This window comes from Bactrocera neohumeralis, chromosome 5, assembly GCF_024586455.1.
Source record: "Bactrocera neohumeralis isolate Rockhampton chromosome 5, APGP_CSIRO_Bneo_wtdbg2-racon-allhic-juicebox.fasta_v2, whole genome shotgun sequence".
NCBI classification, from domain to species: Eukaryota; Metazoa; Arthropoda; class Insecta; order Diptera; family Tephritidae; genus Bactrocera; species Bactrocera neohumeralis.
The window spans coordinates 63,470,246-63,489,352 of NC_065922.1; the positions used below are offsets into that span (position 1 = coordinate 63,470,246).

The following is a 19,107-nucleotide window of genomic DNA, read 5'->3' on the forward strand; positions in this document are numbered from 1 at the left end:
TTTTTTCTATTACTTTTATTTTCTTTTGTACCACGAAGTTGAGATAAGTATACTATAGGTCAGGAGCATGAAAGGTCCAAATCGGTCCATAATCACTTGAACTTCGTAGGTACGCGATAACGGCTGAAATTAAGTTTCGAAGAATCTAAGCAGAGACCTAATTTACTAATGTTCGCAATAAAGAATCAAAGTTAAAGGACTCTACATAAATCCGATTAATAATATATATGTTGGATTATCGCCCGTACGAAATTAGAGTAGGGAAAACTGATCGCTGATTACTACTATTTCTGTTACACAAAGTAGGTACTGCAGGGGTATGTACACTGCTAAAAGTGGATACCGGTTTGGGTAGAGAAAATGTTACCTATTATATGCAGGAACCACATATTTTTTTAATTTCCTAGCAAAGGTTATATGGATGTCAAATAGTTTAAAAAACAGTTCTCACATATTTATAAATACAAATACCTCAAAATTTGCAGAGCATTACCGTTGAAAAGGAGCGACAGTTGAAAGAAGTGATGAAAATTATGGGTTTGGACAACTGGCTACACTGGACAGCTTGGTTCATAAAGTCGTTTTTCATGTTGGGCATATCCTCCGTGCTAATCGTAGTTTTGATTAAGGTAAATTTGATAAAATTAAATAACATAATATCGTTAAGAGCTTTTATGGGTTAATGTGATACTAGCATATGTACTTATGTCTTATTGATCCCTTTAGATTAAATGGTTCGAAGGAGTTTCTGTGCTCACGTTTAGCCACTGGTCCATACTGTTAGTGTTCTTACTTATCTACACCATAGCCAGTATTTGTTTTTGCTTCATGATGGCGACCTTTTTCTCAAGCGCCAGCACAGCAGCCGCCGTTACTGGCTTAGTTTGGTTTATTACCTATTTGCCTTTGTCGTTTACGGTAAAAACCTACGAAACAATGTCGCTGGGCTCGAAATTGGGCTGGTGTTTGATCTCTAATACCGCCATGGGTTTCGGTTTCAAAGAAATACTTGGCTTCGAAGGCAATGGCGAGGGTTTACAATGGAACAATTTGTTTAAAACCGTTTCTGTGGACTCGAATCTTACTGTCGGCGCAATCATGTTGATGATGTTGCTCTCCTCCGTTATCTATATGCTTATTTGTTTGTATGTGGAGCAAATTATGCCTGGCGACTTTGGTGTGCCTAAGAAGTGGAACTTTCCGTTCACCGTCAGCTATTGGTGCGGTCAAAAGGAATATGTTGGTATTGAGGATATGTCGAATGGTTCGATGGAGTTTAAAAATCCAGATGCCTTTGAGGCCGAACCAGCTGGCAAACATGTGGGCTTACAAGTGAAAAATCTCAAAAAACGTTTCGGCGACAAATACGCCGTCAAAGGCTTGTCGGTGAATATGTACGAAGATGAGATAACAGTGCTGTTAGGGCATAACGGTGCTGGTAAAACAACGACAATTTCTATGCTGACCGGTATGTTCCCACCAACGGCTGGCACAGCGATAATCAATGGCAGCGATATACGCACCAATATTGAGGCCGCGCGCATGTCACTGGGCATTTGTCCACAGCATAATGTGCTGTTCGATGATTTGAGCGTGGCGAATCACATAGTGTTCTTTAGCCGATTGAAAGGTCTGCGTGGGGACGAAATTCAGGAAGAGATAGATAAGTACCTGCGCATGATCGAGTTGGAGGATAAAGCGAATGTGGCGTCTTCGAAACTGTCTGGTGGCATGAAGCGTAAGTTATCGGTTTGTTGTGCGCTATGTGGCGGCACAAAAGTGGTGCTTTGCGATGAGCCAAGTTCGGGTATGGACCCAGCAGCCAGACGTCAGTTGTGGGATCTATTGCAGGCGGAGAAAGTCGGGCGCACACTACTACTAACCACACACTTTATGGATGAAGCCGACGTACTGGGCGATCGCATTGCGATAATGTCTGATGGAGAGCTGAAGTGTCATGGCACATCGTTCTTCTTGAAGAAGAAATATGGCTCTGGCTATAGGCTAATTTGCGTTAAACGCGAGGGTTGTAATGCGAACGAAGTAACAGCGTTACTAAATCAATATATACCCGGTATAAGACCAGAAGCTGATATTGGCGCTGAGTTATCCTACCAGTTGCCGGATAACTACTCGGCGAAATTCGAAGAAATGTTTAGCGAATTGGAAACAAAGTCAGGTGACTTAATGCTCGGCGGTTACGGTGTCGGTATTACCTCAATGGAGGAGGTATTCATGAAAGTGGGCGCAGAAAATTCCGGCAATGGCACAAAGAAAGAGCAAATAGCCATCATGAATGGCAGCTCCGGTTTTAATGACGATGACATCGAATCTACGAACTGTAAGTTCACATTTTCATATTTAGGTTCATCTAAGACTAATATTTATTTTATTAATTTTTTCTTAGCCGATAGCATGTTTTCGGAGAACACGCGTTTACTGAAAGGCACAGATCTTTATCTCAATCAATGGCACGCAATGCTGCTTAAGAAGTTTCTTTACACTTTTCGTAAAAAGTTTTTGTTCCTCTTACAAAATTTGCTACCCATATTTTTTGTGATCATTACCATCTTGATCTCGCGAAACTCCAGTACATTTCGCCAACTGCCTGCCATAAAGATTAGTTTGGCACAATATCCAAGAACATATACGGTACTCGAGACGACCAGCAACATTGCACCGGGTTCACTGGAGCAACGCATTGCCGCTGAGTATAAAACCATTGTTAACTCTTATGGCGGCAACCACCAGTTACAACTTACAGGCGAAAGTAATTTCACAAAATATATTTTGGATTTGGGCGAAACCGAACAAGTGCGTATTAATTCGCGCTATGTGGCAGCCGCGACGGTGAACGATAGCAAAATTACTGCTTGGTTGAACAACCAACCGTTACACACGGCGCCGTTGACTGTGAATCTCGTGCACAATGCTATGGCAAAGTAAGTTTTTGAGGTAATGTACATATTGACAAAGTCTTAAGTCGGTTTTCCAATTTAGGGTTCTTATTGGACCAGAAGCATCAATAACCGTTTACAATGCACCATTGCCATTTTCGCTCGAAACTAAATTGGCGCAATTGAACGCTGGCACAAATGTGGGCACTCAGTTGGCTACCAATGTTGGCTTCTGCATGTGCTTTGTAAGCGCTTTCTATATACTTTTCCTGATTAAGGAGCGTGAGACGCGTTCAAAACTTTTGCAATTTGTGGGTGGCGTGCGTGTGTGGACTTTCTGGCTGTCACAGATGCTCTGGGACATGGCCACTTATGCTATAACTGCTTTAACAGTGGTTATAACGTTGGCTTGTTTCCAAGAGGAGGGCTTTGCATACTTCTCCGATCTAAGTAAGTCATATATAAGTAGTTTATAAAGGTTTAATGTACAAACAAAGAATTGATATATTTTTGAATTTTTCGTTCCAGTTCGCTATTACTTCCTGCTAATAATGTTCGGGTTCTCCGTTCTACCTTTTACCTATTTGCTTTCATTCTTATTCAGTGAGCCAGCCACCGGATTTTCTCGCGCTTCAACCATCAATATATTTGCAGGTATGTGTGCTTATAATATTAAAAATTTCTATACTATAACGGGTTTTATTTAAATATTAATGTGTAACTTTTAAAGCAATTAGTACAACCGCTTTACCAATCTTTGCTGAACTCTTAACGTCAGAATGTGATTAGAGCTATGGGTATTATTTGGACATGATTTATATTAGATTATCCAGATTATAGAGTTATCAGTTATCGTATGTTGTCTCTGATAAATGTGACAGTCAAATATTATTTCAATACTACAATGATGTTTTTGAATTCGTATAATCTAATTCTGACAAGGGCTTTTCTGGAAAATATTGACTTTATACTTTCTATAATAAATGTTTACAATCATATCAAATAAGGTCCCGCTTTCAATACTAAAATGATGTTTTTGAATTCGTATAATCTAATTCTGACAAACACTTTTCTGGAAAATGTTGCTTTTAAACTTTCTATAATAAATGTTCACAATCATATCAAAAAATGTTATTTTAGTATGCTTGAGTGCAATATTATTTTCAGTGACTCTTCAAAGCGAGCTAGCTCTAATAACGGGGTTTTCAATAAGAGCGCTACAAAAGTTTTTTTTTAATAAAAAACAGTTTGGTATATCAATGAAATCCTTTTTTTTATGTGAAAGTACATTCGATGCCTTTATGTATGGAATTCGATTTCTTTTGCATGGCCACCACGGACACGCTTGCAGAAGTCCAGTCTAACGGCGTCATATCACACAATTGGCTGTGATTTCGTGAGATAACATGTTCACCAAACTTGGTTTTCAATAAATCGTTTGTGACATTCGCTGTGTATCTAAGAAGAAGTACGGCCCAATGACGCCGCGGGCCCCTACACCGCACCAAACCGTATTTTTTTCGGGATGTAATGGTGACTCATAAAGTACGTACGAATGTACTTTTACAGGAATATATAATTTCATTGATATCCCAAAAAACAAAATAAAAAATCTTTTGTAGCACACTTATTGAAAAACCCGCTCTTAAAGTTGATGCCACAGACTCCGAATTTCGGTAGTAAGTTTTAATAATTTCGACTCGTTCTTGTATCGTATATCTTTCCGTAATGAAATGGCAAACCTTATTGAAGAGAAATGTCAAAAGAGCGGGAAAAAATATAGCGTCGTTTGTTGTCCCTATCGGTCTACTTTTGTAGTGCCCTATTGAAAAACCCTATACCATATAACCTATTGCCTATCAAAAACAAATAAGATCTAATAAATTCTGCAGCAAGTAATACATAAAACAAGAAAAAACGTTAACTTCGGTTGCACCGAAGCTAAATACCCTTCACAGGTGCATTTCTGTTAGTAACTATGTATTCAGTTTGTATGGAAGCTACATGCTATAGTCAACCGATCTGATCAATTTCTTCGGAGATTACATTGTTGCTTTAGAAAATAATATATACCAAATTTGGTGAAGATACATTGGCAAATGTGAAAGTTTTCCATACAAGCATTTGAGTCCGATCGTTCAGTTTGTATGGCAGCAATATGTTATAGTGGTTCGATATCGGCGGTTCCGACAAATGAGCAGCTTCTTGAAGAGAAAATGACGTTTGCAAAGTTTCAAAACGATATCTTAAAAACTGAGGGACTTGTTCGTATATATACAGACAGACGGACGGACAGACAGACGGGCATGGCTAAATCGACTCAGCTCGACATACTGATCATTTATATATATACTTTATAGAGTCTCCGACGATTCCTTCTGGGTGTTACAAACTTCGTGACAAACTTAATATACCCTGTTCAGGGTATAAATATAGGAACAATTAATATTGTTATTATACGGTTATAATTCCCAATCAAGGTTCTTCATTACTTTTATTGTGAATTTAATAAATTTTCCGCATTTTTTTCTTACAGGTGTTGCACTTTTCATAGTTGTTGTAATAATGTCATATGATGTCTTTGATACCAAGGATGTTGCGGATGGTTTGCAGTGGTTCTTCAGAATATTCCCACACTTTTCACTTGCAATGGGCTGGAATAATTTATATGTTAATTGGGCTACACGTAATACCTGCAATAGCGAGGTGTTGCAAGTGTTGCCCGATAAACTGCGTTGCGCTCTTATACCCAAGTGTTGTAGTAAGTCATCAATTTATCTTTTAAATATTACTAATAAAGCTAAATTGTGTTTATTTTTTCAGCCACAACACCTTATTTTGCATACGCGGAACCTGGTATTCTGCTGGAAATTGTATATCTGGCCGCCACTACGGTGGTATTCTTCCTAATTATCATTTCACGCGAATATGGCATAATTGATGAGCTCATATACATGATCAGAAAGAGAGCTTTGTAAGTAATCGTAGTTTTACATTTGCAACTATTTGTGTGCAGACATTTTATAAATCTTCTAAATATACTTGTATTTACACAACTTCAGTAAACCACCACCGCCGCCCGAGGACGGTTACTTTGATGATGATGTTGACAACGAGAAGAATCGCATACAGAAAATGTCCACCGATACATTGGCTAGTCAAAATTTGGTGCTTGATGGTGTCACTAAATATTACGGCAACTTTCTGGCGGTCAACCAGGTCTCACTATGTGTCCAACAGTAAGCGTATATATTTATATTTTTAGTGCAAGTCTTAACATTTTTTATTCAATTATAGAAACGAGTGCTTTGGGCTGTTGGGTGTTAACGGCGCCGGCAAGACAACGACATTTAAAATGATGACTGGCGACGAACGCATCACTTACGGTTCGGCTTATATAAAGGGCATGTCGTTGGAATCCGAGATGAATCAAATTTATCAAGATATTGGTTACTGTCCACAATTCGATGCTTTACTAGACGATCTAACCGGCCGTGAGACGTTGTACATCTTTTGTCTATTACGTGGCGTACGTCGGGCGCGTATAAATCGTATAATTGAAGATCTGGCAAAGTCATTCGGTTTCAAGAAGCATTTGGACAAACCGACAATGACTTATAGCGGTGGCAATAAACGAAAATTGAGTACAGCGATTGCCGTAATAGGTAGTCCCAGCGTGATATATCTCGATGAACCAACAACCGGCATGGATCCAGCAGCTAGACGTCAACTTTGGAATATGGTTTGCCGCATACGTGATTCAGGCAAATCGATAGTGCTGACATCACATAGTATGGAGGAGTGTGAGGCTTTGTGTACGCGACTGGCAATCATGGTGAATGGCGAGTTCAAATGTATTGGCTCAACGCAGCATTTGAAGAATAAATTTTCTAAGGGTTTGATCCTGAAGATCAAAGTGCGACGCGCACCAGAACAGTTCAGACCGTCTTTAAGAAGGTATGTAGATAATATGTAGTTGTCTCACATCCATGGAGAATTAAACTATTTTGTATTACTTTTTGTAGTTCAAGAAGTGGTCGCGGAGACCTTTCACCCACCCATATGAAGATGCAACAGGACATTATCTCGGTGAAGGAGTTTGTTGAGCGCATGTTCCCGCAGGCCATATTACAGTATGTATATTTCAAACAACTGCCAAAGATATTTAGACTTTGTTTTATTAAGTATGCTGAAAGTTGGGGATAATGTTTTTGTTCTAACTGAGTTTATCCGAGATTTCAGCCTGGAACGATAAACCTAATTGGTTGTGATTCACTGGGTATCGGTTTTATGAACTAAAAGGTGCAATTTAGAAGTTAGATCGCGGTTATCTTCTTCTTCTTAATTGGCGTAGACACCGCTTCCGCGATTATAGCCGAGTTAACAACAGCGCGCCAGTCGTTTCTTCTTTTCGCTACGTGGCGCCAATTGGATATTCCAAGCGAAGCCAGGTCCTTCTCCACTTGGTCCTTCCAGCGGAGTGGAGGTCTTCCTCTTCCTCTGCTTCCCCCGGCGGATACTGCGTCGAATACTTTCAGAGTTGAAGTGTTTTTGTCCATTCGGACGAAAAGAACTAGGCACGTGGCCGCTGTCTTTTAATTCACTGAACTATGTCAATGTCGTCGTATATCTCGTACAGCTCATCGTTCCATCGAATGCGATATTCGCCGTGGCCAATGCGCAAAGGACCATAAATCTTTCGCAGAACCTTTCTCTCGAAAACTTGTAACGTCGACTCATCGGTTGCTGTCATCGTCCAAGCCTCTGCACCATATAGCAGGACGGGAATTATGAGCGACTTATAGAGTTTGGCTTTTGTTCGTCAAGAGAGGACTTTACTTTTCAATTGCCTACTCAGTCCGAAGTAGCACCTGTTGGCAAGAGCAATCCTGCGTTGGATTTCCAGGCTGACATTGTTGGTGGTGTTAATACTGGTTCCTAAATAGACGAAATTTTCTACAACTTCAAAGTTTTTTTCGCGGTTATAGTTAATCAATATATCTTGATATAAAAATACGTACCGTAACGACAGACGTATATTTCATGTCACATAAAATAATTTTCAAATGAAAGTTTGTTGACTAACGTTTTCAAGATTTGCTTAAATAAACCTCAATAATATTACAACATAATGAACCAAGCAACCATTGCTTGTCAGTTGCAATAGGTAAAAGCTCTTCGCGAATTATGTATGTTGAGTATCTTCGAGTCAGTTTTAGCTAAGTATCTTGAAACATATAATACAACTCGAGTCCTTAATAAGACCTAAAATAACAGATGCTGCTAAATATAGGGGATGTTCGAGTCTCAATCACTGCGGCAATATTGCAAAGCACCATATTCGACGCAAAAATGTAGCAACTTTTGCAAATGTCAAACGTTCGAGCAACTCAAATTTTGACATTTTTTTGCGCGAATTAAAGCTTACACTTTATTATTTTCTAAAAAATATATTTTTAGCTCCGTAGAGCGATCTTTATTTAATCACTTAAACAGTGTGAATTTTATGAACAGAAAAAGATGTTGTATACAAGCGGGTGCTTGTATTTATACAAAAAACTAAGCTTCAAAGTAATATATTTATCAGTTGTAGTTTTGTGGTTTCAGTAATTGTGGAAAATTACTGATATGTGGATGACAATTAGTTTAGTTATTTGGATAGTGTTATCTTATAGTAAGTGATGTCAGCTTATTGCTAGGCAGATGTATATGAGTGGTAGCTATTATCAGTTGGGTTCAGTGTAAGTCATGTATTAACTCGCGCAAAAGTGACAAATTCGGCATCAACAAAATGTATGATGGAAAAAATGAGGCCAGCGAAATCGCTCCTTATTTTTGTTTATAACAAATTATTATCAATAATTGTGTTTCATCAGACATCCGAAAATGTGATAAATATATATCTGGAGGATAAAATCGAATTGTTTTAAAGAAATTTTGCGATTTTACTATTGCCTTTTTCTTTAAAATTTCAGTCGTAAGCCACTTTTTTACGCAAAAACTTTGTTTCCTTGCTTTTCTGTATTTAAGAAGCAAACTACACTCCCTATCCACCATTTGATCCACTGTTAAATTGATTAAAAATTCATTTTTAAGACTTCTTAAACTTCACTTCTTCAATGCACCTGACGCCGCGCAAAATATTTGCAAAATCTTTGTTTAAGTATCAGCTGAGTATCTGCAAAAAAACATCAGGGTTGCAATATTGCCGCAGTTATTTGCTTGTTTGAACATCCCCATACTTGCAAGAAGTAGTCAGATTTACCCATATAGAGCAGAAGTGACTCGTTTTGCTAACTGAAGTTTGACTAACGGAAACAATTACAGGTATAATCGTTACTCTACAGCGAATCGAAAAAAATACACGAAAAACGAAGGAAAAAAACTGAAAATTGGAGTTTTGGCAGACATTTTTACAAAAAAATGAAAATTTCGCCACAATTTTTTTTTCAAATAGTTCAAATCGAAAAGAAAAACCTTCGTCCAAGTCATTAAGAATTCTAACTTAAAGACCTGTGTTAAATTTCATGAAGCTCGGTTGAGTAGCTCTCGTGAAATCTTGCCAACCGACTTCAAAAGCACAGTTTCGAGAAAAACGCGTTAGAGGATTTGAGTCACAAGAAAAGTGAGACACAAGTTCTCAAGAATGTATCTCCGAAACTATTGCGCGGATCAACTTGATTTTAAGGACAATATTATAAAGGTGTTATAGAATTGAATAAGACAATAAAAATCAAATCGTATGGAAAAACTTTTTAGTTGACGAGGTATCTTTACAAAATTTGGCGGGAATTATTGTCCAAGGCAACGCTGCAATAACTGAAATGAAAATTTAATTGGATCTTAATTGGAGCACTTCATCATATAGCTGTCATACAGACTGTACGATCAAAATCAAGTTCTTGTATGGAAAATTTTTTATTTGTGCAACATGTATGCAAATCATACAATGACAGTTTTCGCATACACATATGAAATGTTATGCCTTAAAGTGCTACTCACTGAATCACGAGATTTTTTTTTCATTTTTATAATTTTGTTGAGTATAGTTTGATTTACAATATTTTATAAACATTTGTATGCATACATTTACGCGCACTAGTTTATAAATAATTTTTTCATTGCAGAGAGGAATACCAGGGCATACTCACATTCTACATTCCGCTCTCAAGTATTAAGTGGTCAAGCATATTCGGTCTAATGGAAAAGAATCGCGATTTTCTCAACATCGAGGACTACTCCATTAGCCAGACAACGCTGGAAGAGATATTTTTGGAGTTTGCGAAGTATCAGCGTGAAGATCCACGCACGCTTAAGTGAGCAATACACTTAATAATCCCGTAGTTGAAACCTTCTGTAGTTCTTCTGTCTGTAACCCTCAACTCCGTAGTTAAAGTCGACTAATCATTAACTCACTAAAATTAATTGCTTTAATTTAAACGAAATTTTGTAGATTATGATTGGCTAACTTCTAACACACACACACTCTTACATATCAGCAAGAAATCCCCCAGTAAACGAAAGCATGACAAATACACATACTAATCACTCCAAATTGAAGCGCGTTGCGTGCATAACTTTCCGTACCCACACACATACATATTCAAACATACGCTCCTGTAAATATTGCCATATATACGTTTGTATGTATTTTATGCCATAAATTTTAGCATGTATGTAGCTGTTATGCGAATTTTTGCATGCCATATATTTGCATGTGTGTAACCTAAGTATATAATTAGTGTATTTGTATGAAAAAATTGTAATAATTTATTCTTCCCAAAAATTAATTAATTTGAAAAAAAGCATTAAGAAAAAGCGCTGTGCTTGGTGGCAATCAATGCGGAATTGCATTGCGGGAGTTGATTCGCATAAAAACGAATACCGACTGCAGGCATCGGAGCGTGAGCTGAATGACTTAACGAAGGGACAGTTCAGAAACAACGGAGTTGCAGTATAAATTTACATACATATGTATATGTGTATGCAATATTTAAGTTTAAACACACTAAGTAGGACTCTAGATTTAAACGAAAAGGTTTTGTGATGTGCAAAAATGTTAACCGAAGAGCTTTAGTATGCTTAGGAGGAAAAGAGTTGCAGTCAAGCGCCAAAAAGTTTTGTAAGTGTTGGCTTCAACAAATACACAAACAACTAAATTTACTAAACATTTAATGAAAAGTCAATGTGCCTATATATACATAAACGCATATAATTATTTATGTATGTATTTTACTATTTAAAAAAAGAACATATTTATATTTGCTTAAATATACTCATGTGTGTATATATGCATAAATGTAACGAAAAGCCACAAATATGTAGGTGCATATGTCTTTTTGACGCAAACTCGCTTTACTAGCATAAGTATATATGTATATATGTTTTACTTATATAAGGTGTGCGCGCGCAAAAAAATATTTAGCCACTAACATTTTACTTGCGCATAGCACTTTCGGAAAGTAAATAGCTAGTTTGATTAACTTTAATTTATAAAACAGGCATTACTGTACTAAAGATTTGTTTAAGACGATTATTCAAAACTAAAAGAATAACTTTTAAGTAAGTATCTCAAAAACTTTTTAATGAAAATTTAGTATTTTACATTAATTTATGAAAATGTATAACAAATGAAACGATCCACGAACGAAATGCACACGTTTTAGTTTTACTTGTAGTTGGAAAAGTATTATAAAATATTTTGGCACTAGTTTCTTAACATATTCATATTAAGATAAGCCTACAGAAATAATAAAAATATTGCAAACCTAAAGAAATATGAAGAAACAATATAATTTAATAAATATGCGATATTTGTATAAATGTGCAGTAAGCTTTGAATGTGCAATGTAAAAGCTATGATTTTACATGAATATTTATTGTTTTGAAAAATGTTTTTACAAAATACCTGAAGCCAGTAATTGATGGTACTCTTTAACGACAACCTTTTACCCAACAATTTACACCAAAAACAATTATTGAAATAAATGTGTGATGTTGCTATTTATTCTAATAAAGTTATGATTTGCTAATTTTAGCATTGATACAATTCTCTCGTTTTTAATTTAAACATAGTATAATATTAATATTTATACTCTTGCAACCAGTAACGGTTGTACGCATCACCTAAAACTAAGCGAGATACATATAGGGTTATACATACAAGTACAGCCGTTGACAGCTGATTAAAAACGCGACTTATTTTAATGTAAATGAAATTAGTTTCGAATAAATCACTTATTTTTATCGTTTTTTCGTTCATTTTATTGAAACTTAATTTAAACTTAAACTCTAATAGTAAAAATTTTAAATAACAATCCTTTTCTTTTTGAAGATTTTAATAAAAATGTGTGGAATCAACGATTTGAGTGCGAGTGAGAGAGAGAGAATTAGAAACGAAAATATTTTATAAGCAAAAATACTGTTATTAAAAAAAATTTGCTTACTTTCAGTTAGTATTTTGTTGCTTAACCCTTTTACTTTTATGCTGCTTCACGTCCACTGCAAATTAACGTTATAAGACTCTGACAGCACACCACTAGTGTTGCTTGCCATGCCGTCCTAATTTCATCAAAAAGCACATCCATATTTGTGATATTTTTGCTACCTCCAGCTTTTTTGACATCAATAGAGATGTGTTCTCTTCAGGCCACTCCAAAACATTCATGGAATTTTCAACAAAAAACTTTTGTGTTGACTTTGACATGTGCTTTGGATTGTTATTTTGTTGGAATTTCCATATAACAGGCAAATTGTCATTATATTAGTCCATGGCAGAATGACATTTTTTAGCATGTCGACGTATTTCTCCTTATTTAAAATTCCATCAATCATATGGAGCGGACCTACACCACCCCAGGAAAAAAATTCCCACACCATGATTGATCCTCCACCATGTCTCACTACGCGTGAAACATAGCGAGGATCAACTTCTTACCTTCGACCATCAGGATCTATGCGTTTATTTTGTTACATCGCTCCAAACAACATACTTCCATTTATTTGTTGTCCAAGATCAAGAAGCGTTGGAAAAGTCTACACATTCTTTCCTTTGAATTTTTGTTAGAAGTGGTTTCATGCGTGCTGTTCTGCCGTGAAATCCAAATTCGACTAAACGCCGGGCAATTGTTTTCTTGGATATTTGGACATTATATTCGTCTTGAATTTTATGTACAATGTCAGTGCGACTCTTTTTTGGGTCTCCTCGGAAGATGGTAGTAATTCTGCGTTATACTTCTGTGGAAGTTTTTCGAGTTTTTTCTTCGCGTGCAACGTTGGAAATAGTTTTAAAATTCTTTATATGTATGCTTAAGGGCATTGAAAGCAATTTCTTTTGAGCATTTGACCTGATTCGATTTTAGGGCGAGGAGCGTTTACTCATTAAAAAACTGGAATAATACATTTTAATATATTTTAAACCACAACTTTGAAACACACCCTTACCAGAAATCAATAATATTACTAATAAACGTTAACACCTTGAGGAATTTTAATTCTTTAAAAAACTTTCTAATTAACTGTCGCACTTAACTCACCTTCTATATCGTAACGCATTTACTATTTGGGAAAAAATAAAAGAATTTTAACTTCAGAACTACAAAACAGAGTGAATTTAGTAGCAAATAGAGTAACACGAGCAATGCAAGACTTTTAGGTATATGTGACCTGGTCTACGAAAAGGGAGCTTGGGTGTCAAAATTAATGAGATAACGAGAAATAACGGTGAACGCAGAAATAACGAGATAACGGTGTTTCCCAGAAAACTAGTTTTCGCACGTTAGCTTTCTTTTCGTAGACCAGGTCACATATAAATAACGGTATATTAAAATTTTTTATCATTATACTGATCAGCCACCTACAAAAAAGGGAGCTTTTCTAATTAGCTGTCAACGGCTGTATATAAATGATCAGGATGACGAGAAAAGTTAGAATCCGGTTTTCTGTCTGTCCGTCCGTCCGTACAGGCTGTAACTTAAGTAAAAATTGAGATATCTCGATCAAACTTGGCATGTGAATTCCTTAGTACAAAAAAAATTCCGAGTTCGTAGATGGGCGTAATCGGAGCCACGCCCACAAATCGCCATTGTCGGAAAACATATAGGCGGCCATAACTTAGCACTAAATTAAGATATAAAACTGTAATTTGGTAGAGAAGATCGCAGTAGCAAGGGGCACCTGTGGGAGAAATATTTTGACAAAGTGGGCGTGGCCCGCCCTCTAAGAAGTTTATTGTACTACTGAAGCTACAACAAACAAACTTGCTGAATACAAATCCTGTAAGAAATTCTACCAACATTGTGAAAATGGATGAAATCGGAAGATAACCCCGCTAACTCTCCATATAACGGTACTGTTAAAAAGTACTAAAAGCGCGATAAACCAATAACTAAATATGCCCGAAACATTAAAATTTTTATGGTAGCCGGTGTGAAAACTGGACGGCACCACTCATTTTTTGGTGAGATCTCATATCGGCTCCCAACTAACCGATTTCGACAAAATTTAGTACGTGGAATGCTTATTATATTCCTACATCACAGTATGAAAATGGACGAAATCGCAGAACAACCACGTCTACTTGCCATATAGCACAATTTCAAATTCCACTTGATTCGTTCAGTGTACTGGAACACAAATTAAGAAGCAATTAATATAAACGGATAAAGCTTTGCACGAATAATGTCTTTAGTGTGTGCCACCTTATGACAAAAAATTGTTTAAAACCAATCAAGCACCTAAGTACGCAATATTTAGACCCCGGTACCAATAGTTGACTTTTGAATGAAAATGTCGGTCAATGTGTCGTACATATAACTGAAATTAAGGATAAACATTATTTTATAATGATATGTCTGTATGTCGAAAATGGGTTGAATTGGACCAATACTTCCTTTAGCCCCCATATACTTAATATAAAGATTTTCGAACTTCGGCGTGACCTTGTACCGCTTATATCGGCCAATATGTGAGTAATCACAATGAAAATAAGAGAGCGTGTTTTACTCTTAACAGTGTATCTTTGTGCCTAAAAAAGATAAATTTGAGCGAAAACTTGGCCTAGCCCCTATATAACTAATAACAGGATTTTCGAACATCCGCCTGACTTTGCTCTATATTATTGATTTTAAATATCTTAAAGTATTTCCCAGGCTTTGATTCTTGCATGTTATAAGAGTATAAAATGTACGGTTGCACCCGAACTTAGCCCCTCCTTAATTGTTTTACTTAGAAATATTGGCTGAATGGAATCGCCACTAAAAAGGCCTGAAATGTACTACGAACTCCACTGATCTTTAAGACAGATCAGAACTTTTGCTTCTTTCTGGTTAAACAGTGGGGAGCACAAGTTCGTGCTTTGCGTATTTACATATATATGCATAATAATAGATGTAGCAGAGAGAATTTAAAAAGCTTTCTATCCTTTTAGTTCATGCTCAATTCTAAACAAAATGGTCGAAATTACAAAAAATAATACATATATCAAATTCTAAGAAAAAAAAACAAATAAAACTAAAACAACTCACATGTACTAAATTATGCACCCGATATGATTTCAACAAAAAATATTAAAGTTTTTCGCAAGTTTGCATTGCATTTTGCGACTTAAATAAAACTTTTAACTGATATTGTGCTTTATTGCGCCAGTTAAGGGGGTATTCTCATGTAATCACTTCGAAAAATCGATTTTTGTTTTTTTTTTTATATTTTGACAGTAAAACCTATTGAAAACATGCTGACCGAAATTCATAGTATTTGATAAGTTACAGCTCATAGTCGCCGACGTGTCGTAAGCGACTGTCTACCTCTCTTGAAACTTTAAACGCATTTTTCTCGAATCATCATTTTCTGAAACTGTCATGGTCCTAAAAAAAAAAGTATTCAACCGATTGCTTTAAAATTTACATATGTTCTTCTACTCATTTATAGTTATCGTCCCTATCAGAATTGTTTATTTTCAAAAATATTTTCATATTTTTTTAAACGATTTTTAACGAAAAAAAACAAGATTTTCGTGACTTTTTTTTGAAGTTCGACATTTTTTTTAATGAAATTGATTATATTTGGTAGGGACGATAGCCGCAGAACTACTGAATAATAATCCATTCGATTTTTTTATTTCAGACAAATGAACAGCCGCTATCACAATGACCAGTGAACTACTTTTTTTGTAGGGGACTACTTTGATTTAAAAAAAATATATTAAAAATGTAAAAAACGAAAAAAAAATTTTTTGTACATTTCAAAATACAAATAAAAATATATTAAAAAATTAAAATTATTGAATTTTGTCGTCGCTTAAAAAATTTTTTTCTAAAAAGTGGTAAAATGTATGCGTTCACATGAGAGTACCCCCTTAAGAACTTTTTAAGAAATAAATACATACATATTTCTTTATTGTTATTACATTAATTTCATAGCTCTTCAAAATAATGAAGGAGCTGTCACCATTCATTGATGGGAGTATTATAGTCATCAAAATAGCAGGTCTTCCACACGAATAATATCTAAAGACTTTAACATAAACCAATCAGTGGTCATAAGTGTTCAGACGACCAATAGTCTCCAAAGCACAAGTCAGAAATTCCCCAGAGAGCACCGAAACTGGATAGCAGACGACTCGAAGCTTGTAGTGTGGTTAGTCGAATCAAATTCGTTTGCAGCCAGATGGCACACAATATTGCTGGCATCGCGAAACACAAGGGGTAACGGCTTTATTGCAAAACCCTTGCTTGTGCAAGAAATGCATATTTTGACAGAAGAGCACGGCACAGCAACAAACACACGCAGAAAACTATTTGCAATGGCTGTAAAATATGTCAATCCAAAGAATATGTATATTTCGATTGAATGTCCCCAAAAACATAATTGCAAACTGTTTTAGCTGTCACGACATAAAGACATATTACGTCGTTAAATTGTTGAGGAAGGTTAGTTTTAAGGAAATTTTATAATTTCTATTTAAATTATAAATATTTGTTACAGTTTTTTTTGTTAAAACGTATGCAAAAGGTGCGCCAATTCACAATAGCCATGCATAATAGTCATTCACAATTGGTGCCGTTCATATATCACTAGATTCTGCAACGGGTGCTCTCGTGCCCTTGTATATTTCGGTATAGTATTTTTGCAATCTGCAATCTTGCAAGAGCAAGTGAATACCTCTATTCTTTACAGAACGTGAATTTTGAACATTGTTCAGGCGTAAATATTTCCATGATGAAATGCCAAACAATACTGAACAAAAATAACTCACGCATGAGTGATGGCGTGAACTACCAAAAAAAGTACCTCTACTTGAATCACACTTTACTATATGTATATACATATGTCAAAAACTTTTAAATTCTGATTTCTTTTTATTTATTTTTTCTGCACAAAATAATTATGTAATTTGATTTTTATTTTTCGCTTACACAATAAGAGTTATTTAACTAGTTTAATAACTTTAGTTATAAAACTTTATTTTATAAAATATATGCAAGTTGTAATTACTACGGAATGAATTTGAAATAATAGGGAATTTTTGATAGATTTCTGTACTTTGAACTTTTTAGATACTCTTCTCGCACTCTTTGTAAATATTTTGATGATAGGTATGTTATCTTACCATTTCTATGGAGCACTCGTCTGTGATAAGAAAAGATACACAGTTAAATGGTAAATAAAAACATCTACCGGATAAGCCAAATAATTATTTAAAACTGGTGGGATCAAGCCGGGAACCCCCAAAACATAATAGTCCATTTGTGATGATACTTACTGCCAAAATCTTACAGATACTACACATACGAAATTTTTAAAAGTTTCTTTAAAGTTAGTAAATTTAAAATTTTTCACTTTATTAGACCTCAGATAATTCGGTACATATAAGTTTGGAAGTGTTGCGTATATGCAAAGTTTATAGGAAAAATAAATAATTAAAAAGAAATTTGCTCACATATTATTTTATTAGTCAAAAAAGTTTTAAATCAAAATTTATTTGATTTTGTTGGCATTTTCTTGACAACTATTTACGACTATATTTAGTAGCTCATTTCAATAAATAACCCTTTCAAACAGCGATTTTAAAATTATTTCTTCATTAGCACTCTTTAATTCTGCTCACTTATGTTGCAAAGTGGCCATATCGTCCAAAATTTTAGTCGCCATAAATCGCGAGTTGGAGCGCGCAGCAGGCGATGTGCTTGCGCTGCTCGTGCGGCTACTACCTTCGGGTGAAATGGGTGCGTGGGTCGGCGAGCGGGCTGGTACTAACAAGAACTCATTAAATAAGAAGTCGGCGTCCATGGACTGAGTTTTGCTGTGGAAACTACGCGGAATTCGTTTTGGCGGCTCTATGAAACGTTCTTTAACAATCAAAGCACCTGGACGTGGTGGACCAACACTTTCAGTGCCGACGGCAGCGCCATGCGCCGTCACTGTGGTGCATGTTGTAGCAATAGGTTGTGTTACAATTGCAATCGGTGTGGCTTTGTGCTGCGGCGATCCCGTAGCGGAGGCTGCGGGCGAAGCGCATACCGAACTTTTCAGATTAATGCACGACTGTGTGTGACTGACATCGTCCAGTTCGGAAGCATTGTGCTGCACGCGCTTCAGTGTATTACTCGCAAATGGAAAGTTGGAATTGGAAGTAGACTGGGTGAGTGTCTCAAATTTACGCAGACGTGCATCCTGCTTTAGCGTGGAGGCCGACGGTATGTTGATGGACGCATGTAGATTGTTGTACTCCTTTTGACGCTCATATTCGCCGCCCTCGAAGAGACTAATCTGCTTCTTGATTTTGGGCGATATTGGATCGGTTGCTTTACGTGCACCACGTCGTAGCGTATTTTCACCACAAAGTGGCAGCGGCGGCAATGATGTCGGTTCGCCGAAGTAATTTGTCTCCGGTGAAGAGCTGATAATTTTTGTATCTGGTATTTTAAGTGGTTCGGGAAGTGTATCGAATGTATCTTCGACATCAGGCGGTTCAGCCATCTCAGCATGAGTGGGACAGCAATAGCAGGTCTCAAGTTTTGGTTCATCTACAGGTAGCGATGGTGTTGTGGCGGCTGAAAGCGTAGTTTCGTCATCATCTTCAAAGCCCTATTTTAAAAGAGTTAAGGTTAAAAAATACTTTGGAGTATATACATCCATACATACAAAAATTTCAAAAATTCAAGAGCTTTATAAAAGGTTCTAAACAGTTAAAATACCATGCGAAAATGAT

At 36.2% G+C, this 19,107-nt stretch overlaps 2 protein-coding genes across 22 annotated transcripts in view; one reads left to right on the forward strand and one right to left on the reverse strand.

Moving 5' to 3' along the window:
* LOC126759148 (phospholipid-transporting ATPase ABCA3) overlaps positions 1 to 11,946 on the forward strand; it is a 50,764-nt gene extending 38,818 nt beyond the window's left edge. For all 3 annotated transcript variants that reach the window (XM_050473806.1, XM_050473808.1, XM_050473807.1), the window contains 12 exons: positions 486 to 629; positions 727 to 2,341; positions 2,408 to 2,942; positions 3,001 to 3,347; positions 3,426 to 3,551; positions 5,434 to 5,658; positions 5,721 to 5,871; positions 5,960 to 6,136; positions 6,195 to 6,854; positions 6,923 to 7,030; positions 10,025 to 10,213; positions 10,704 to 11,946. In XM_050473806.1, coding sequence (XP_050329763.1) covers positions 486 to 629; positions 727 to 2,341; positions 2,408 to 2,942; positions 3,001 to 3,347; positions 3,426 to 3,551; positions 5,434 to 5,658; positions 5,721 to 5,871; positions 5,960 to 6,136; positions 6,195 to 6,854; positions 6,923 to 7,030; positions 10,025 to 10,213; positions 10,704 to 10,857 — 4,431 coding nt within the window. In that variant the 3' untranslated portion in view covers positions 10,858 to 11,946. The remainder of the gene's footprint in view (positions 1 to 485; positions 630 to 726; positions 2,342 to 2,407; positions 2,943 to 3,000; positions 3,348 to 3,425; positions 3,552 to 5,433; positions 5,659 to 5,720; positions 5,872 to 5,959; positions 6,137 to 6,194; positions 6,855 to 6,922; positions 7,031 to 10,024; positions 10,214 to 10,703) is intronic.
* A 5,770-nt stretch (positions 11,947 to 17,716) lies between these two features.
* Positions 17,717 to 19,107, reverse strand: part of LOC126759142 (inositol hexakisphosphate and diphosphoinositol-pentakisphosphate kinase) — a 48,909-nt gene continuing 47,518 nt past the window's right edge. For all 19 annotated transcript variants that reach the window (XM_050473773.1, XM_050473772.1, XM_050473775.1 and 16 more), the window contains one exon: positions 17,717 to 18,983. In XM_050473773.1, the coding sequence (XP_050329730.1) occupies positions 18,000 to 18,983 (984 nt within the window). In that variant the 3' untranslated portion in view covers positions 17,717 to 17,999. The remainder of the gene's footprint in view (positions 18,984 to 19,107) is intronic.